At 42.2% G+C, this 5605-nt stretch overlaps 1 protein-coding gene across 1 annotated transcript in view; it reads left to right on the forward strand.

The window, feature by feature from the left end:
* Positions 1–436: 436 nt before the first annotated feature.
* The window catches only part of gdf5 (growth differentiation factor 5), a 24803-nt gene continuing 19634 nt past the window's right edge, over positions 437–5605 (forward strand). The window contains exon 1 of the mRNA XM_084316515.1: positions 437–1906. Coding sequence (XP_084172641.1) covers positions 1021–1906 — 886 coding nt within the window. The 5' untranslated portion in view covers positions 437–1020. The remainder of the gene's footprint in view (positions 1907–5605) is intronic.

Below are 5605 nucleotides of genomic sequence, written 5' to 3' on the forward strand. Positions count from 1 at the left end.
CAATGTGTGTGTGTGTGTGTTTGCGTGTGTGTGTGTGTGTGTGTGTGTGTGTGTGTTGTGTGTGTGTGTGTGTGTGTGTGTGTGTGTGTGTGTTACCAGGGAGAGAGCTGGCTAGCCTGGCTATAACTCTAGGAGTACTTGGCCATCCTGACATCCCTGCCCTTCTCACCCCATTGTTTGCAGAAAGCGAAAGCCTTGAAAAACTGCTCACTTCAGATGACATAATGCTAAGCTTTTGGGGGGGGGGGGGGGGGGGGTAGTGCCATTTTGTGCGGCAGCAGCATGAGTGAGTCATTGGTGGAAAGAGGGAGGACGATTTGAGAAGAAATATTGCAGTTAAATGAGTTTGGACAGCATGACATCACGGCGTAATTAAAACAGCTTTGCGCTGGAATTCCGTTTCCAATTCCTGAGTTCAGGTTTGTTGGAGGATTTTTTCGAGCACCTGCAGGTTTGTGTGTGAGTGAAATATTTTCACTGGACGGGGTTCAAACCTTGAAGGGGGAAAAAAGAAACCGCGGCAGCAGCATTACGCCATTCTTCCCCTCTCTTGGAAAAAGTGGGATTTAAACAAGTCTCTTACAAGATAGCCTGCAGAATAGTAATGTGGCGTGTTTAAGGCAAGTCCACTTTTCTCTGCTCCATCCGAAAAAGCTTTTCCGCGGGACGTCTGCCTTGGCGAAGTGGGGAGCAAGAACAGGATCTCTCCGCCACTATGGTTCTTTTAGATAACGGATTAGAGAGTCAAGTTTCGAAAGGGTTATTTCTTTACCACAGAGCTGTACTCAATTTTGGTCCACATCTTATCCGTTTTTACAAACTTGTTCATGTTCATTGCTCATTTCAAACGAGAAAAACCAGCGTGCATTTCTCCCTGGACAGAGCGCACGGGAAGATCAGAGGATGGACATTTTGAACCAACATCTTTCTCCCCTTTATCTAGCCAGGCAGATCAATTAAATAAGTGCAATTTCTTATTTATTACAATGACAGCTTTGCAAAAGGCAAGAGGACTTTAGGATGAAAGTTCTGAGCCGTCTCCCTCTTCTACTGGGCTGTTGGACTCTTATTTACCTGGATCCTGTCCGCGCCTCAATCAGCCGGACCGACCCGACCGAAAGCCACCGGCGGGGGTCAGAGGCAGCAGAGCGCGGGGGTGGAGCAGGTGATCAAGCCCGGGCCCGGGGAACTGTGGGAGGACCTGGCGGGTTGACACTGCCCACTGGCAGGGCGTTATCGGTGTCGACTGCGGCTGGGACCTGGAAACCATCACCGGGAAATCCAGCGAGGATCACTCGCATTCGTACGGGCCCCCCGTTAATCAAAGGCGAGGCAACTGTTATTAAAAGCAGGTCTGCGTCCTCGTCGTTTTTACAGCGCGGCGGCGGGGCAGCAACAACCGCGAACCGGGCTCAGCTGCAGCCGCAGAGGGAACGGACCGGCGGGTTAGGACGCAGAGAGGCTGCGCGCTCTTGGCTCCACGGTGGGGATGCTCATCATAAAGCGCACGCTCCCGTGGCTCTTAGCGGACACACATCGGGTAAAGGAACTGGAGCTGCGGGCATTGGAGGCGCCGGTGGTGCTTTACTGGGTAAAAACACCGGGAGACCTGCTGGTGGCGTTGCTAGATCGGCGGCAGTGGCTCCATTACGCGCGGGAGCTCCTCACAAAACCACCGGTGTGCAAAAGCAGCATCTCGCGGCACCGGTGGCCCAGCGGACAGCCAATAAGGCATATCATGGTAAACTCAGTGAACGGGAGTCGCACCACAAGCAGCCGCTCGTGATCCCCCATGACTACATGCTGTCCTTGTACTGGTCGCTCTCCACCGGAGAACTCAACAGCAGTGTTCTGCACGAGGCAGGCTTGGCCAACACCATCACTAGTTTCGTGGATAAAGGGCAAGGTAAAACAACAAAAGAAAATTAAAAAAAATACGCAGCCTTCTTCTTTTCTCTTCTCTTGTCTTCTCATGTGAGCTCTTAATGTCATAATCCACAGACACTATAGAGGAGAACAATGAAAGGAATGTCTTTCTATTTCTAACTATTTATTTGGCCCATAAGATGATAAGAGGATACATTTCAAGGCTAAATTAACAGTTTTGACAGCTCTTTAAACAAGATCATAATCCAGATGCATTGTGCTTTAATGTAACCAAGTGCATAAACTGGTTGCTAATATACATAATACATCTGAGAAGAGTTAACATACACTTCTGAGAAGACTCAAGAGTTAACATGAACAATATACTCCTAAGAAGAGTTAAAATATTAATAATATACTTCTAAGAAAGGTCAACATAGTCTATTACTTCTGAGAAGAGTTAACATAATAATTATATACTTCTAAGAATAATTAACATATGCCAATACTTCTAAGAGTTAACATTTGAATAATATACTTCTAAGAAGAGTTAACATATTTTAATACTTCTGAGAAGAGTTAACATATTAATGATATACTTCTAAGAAGAGTTAATATTGATAATATACTTCTAAGAAGAGTTCACATATTCTAATACTTCTGAGAAGAGTTAAAGGTATACAGATAACATTTATATGTAGAGTAATCATTTGATTTAATAAATATATATATATTATAATAATAATAATAATAATAATAATAATAATAATAATAATAATAATAATAATAATAATAATAATAATAATAAAGGGCGGTCAGGTGGCGTAGCAGAGATTGCGTTCGTCACCAACCCTGGAGACGCTAGGATTCGCCTGTTCGAATTCAGCTCACAGCTCCGGGGTTGTCACCAGCTTGGCTGGCCGTTCACACTAATACAATTGGCAGTATTAGAGGGTGGGAGAAGCTGGCGGGGTGGGTCCGGGTCGTTGTAAACAGCGACTCCTACAGTTCGGTCGGGGCGCCTGCTAAGCACGGATAGGATCTAAGTGGGATAGTGTGATCCTTCCACACGCTACGCCCTCTCAGTGAGAATCCGCGCTGCCAGGTGAAAAGAAGCGGTTGATTGGCTAGACGTGTGTCGGAGGAAGCACGTGATAACCTCCACTCTCCCAGACCGACTGTGGGGGGTAAGTGTGCAGCGACCAGGAAGGGGATTGGGAATTGGCATAACGACTAACATTGAGATGGGAGAAAATCAGAGGAAAAAGGAGGGGGAAAAAGATCAATAAAAAAAAAAAAAAAAAAAAAATAATAATAATAATAATAATAATAATAATAATAATAATAATAATAATAATAATAATAATAATAATAATAATAATACATCCACAAATCTTTTACAAATGTGTGGAATAAAAGTATTGCTTTCCCCCCCCAAATAAAAAATATTTTTCATTGATAATGGATTTATCATTTAAAAAAAAATGTGTGGGTCCAAAATGAATGTTGTTGTTTACATGCTGTGTGCATTTATCCCCTCCCTACTTCCCATTTCCCCACTTGAAATGCACCTGATTAGATAAATTACATGCTGGTGATCTAGTGCGACATCTAGTGCCTGAATGTTATCTACAGCACCTTTAACATAATCTAAAGGCTTCTGTTTGGCACATTAAACTAATAAACAAACAGATAATTGGTATCTGATAGTTAGATGTAATGCAGTAAGTGATACACTTAACATAGATATAGCCTATCCAGTGGTGGAAGTACACAATTCATTTATATATGTATATAGTACTAGTAAAAGTCCATTCAATTTAAAGGGGCACCTCACCGAAAAACTATGCAAATGTATTTGCACATAATCTCACTCATATCCCAAAGCTCTAAACTGTTTTGCACACATTAATTTAGCTTAACAGTTATTGAGAGTTAATGAGTCCTGAAGTAGTGTTGTGCTATTTACAGCTCATCATTGCATTGAGCTCTAATTAACACAACACAAGGATTCAGTGTCCTCTGATAATGTCACAAGAGGAGATAATTCCAGTGCTTGGGAGCGTTCAAATCTCGAACCATTGATCTCTAAAGGTTATGTGGTATGGTATGGTATGGTATGGTATGGTATGGTATGGTTAAGTGGTATGTGGTCCAGTTATGCTGGCTCTGATTATGTCCTCTTGAATTTGGCAGGCTTCACATTTTAAAGTACATAATCTTAATTATTCTTCAAAGTAACTAGTGACTGATGGATTCAGATTAATATAGTGGAGTAAAAAGTACAATATTTGATTTTAAATGTAGTGAAGTACCTCACATTTGTAGTTAAGTACTTGAGTAAAAATACATAGTTACTTTCCACCACTGGATATACCCATCTCTCTCTCTCTCTCTCTCTCTCTCTCTCTCTCTCTCTCTCTCTCTCTCTCTCTCTCTCTCTCTCTCTCTCTCTCTCTCTCTCTCTCTCCTCTCTCTCTCTCTCTCTCTCTCTCTCTCTCTCTCTCCCACTTATCAGCTTTCTTATCATTGGCCATGTTGGGGAAGCTGCTCCGAAAGCATAGCTTTGCAAGCTGCCAATTCAGAAAATAAAAAGGTAAAATCCTGTAAAAAATGTTATAATCATTTATAGCAAAGTACAATACAGTCACATTACCACATAATATATCAGTAAATAAATGTGTGCACACTTCTCATTTCACTGCCTAGCAGTCTGATGTGAAGCAACACCAAACAACCCTCTCTGGGTTCTCGACAGAAAAAAGAGAAACAACGTTAGTTCTCTGTTGCGTGTGCCTTGCACAATCTTAGCCTTAAACACAGTTAACACAAATGTTTACCACTTACCAACGTGACCATACCAATGGTCTAAACTTTAAAGCAATGAGCCTGTTAGCTTAGTTGTCAGCAGAATCTCTAATTTATAAGACACGAGCGGCCTCTTAACGTTCTTGTTCCTTCCTTTTATAGACATAAAATAGTTTGTAGTTCCAATAGGTTAACTACCGCAATTACCAATAGATCCCTGCAGGGGCTAAGTCTTAACTTTAATTATGTCCTGGGTTTGGGGCATGACTGGCCGTGGAGCTGAGAGAATGGGGAGAAGGGGGTTGGGAGAGATGGAGAGCTAGAGCTGGGCAATGATGAGGCTGGAGGAGAGGGTTTGAGAGAAGGGCTGCTGGTGAGAGGATGATGTGAGTAATGCTAGTGCTGGGGGAGAAGCCTGGATGGGGTTTTCTGACGCTTCCTCCCAGGCAAGCTGTTGGGTGTCAGTCTACCCAGCTGGAATGCACTTTATATTCGAGCATAGTGACTGATTGGTTTGCATATACTGTACTCGACTTATCAACTTGTTGAGTTGGGGGGGGTACCTATTGATTACATAAAGAAATATGTAATATTTCTGTCAGCTATACGTTTATTAACAACCTTTTCCCTGATGCATGATGGGATGCACTGATATGAAACTTTTGGCAGACACAGATAACCCATTTTCTGTTATGGCTAATAACCAATATTTACAGATATAGATATGATGTGGTCTGTATTATAATATACAAAAAAAATCCAATCCAATTTTGTTCATACTGAAAGTGATAATACATTTACATTTACATTTAGTCATTTAGCTGACGCTTTTATCCAAAGCGACTTACAAGTTCTGTACGACAAGTCATCAGGAAGGGTACAACTCTATCAGCTGAGTAACAATGTTCATCAAAGTGTTGAGTGCTACAGT

The sequence above is a fragment of the Notolepis coatsorum genome, assembly GCF_963971535.1.
Source record: "Notolepis coatsorum genome assembly, chromosome: 6".
NCBI classification, from domain to species: Eukaryota; Metazoa; Chordata; class Actinopteri; order Aulopiformes; family Paralepididae; genus Notolepis; species Notolepis coatsorum.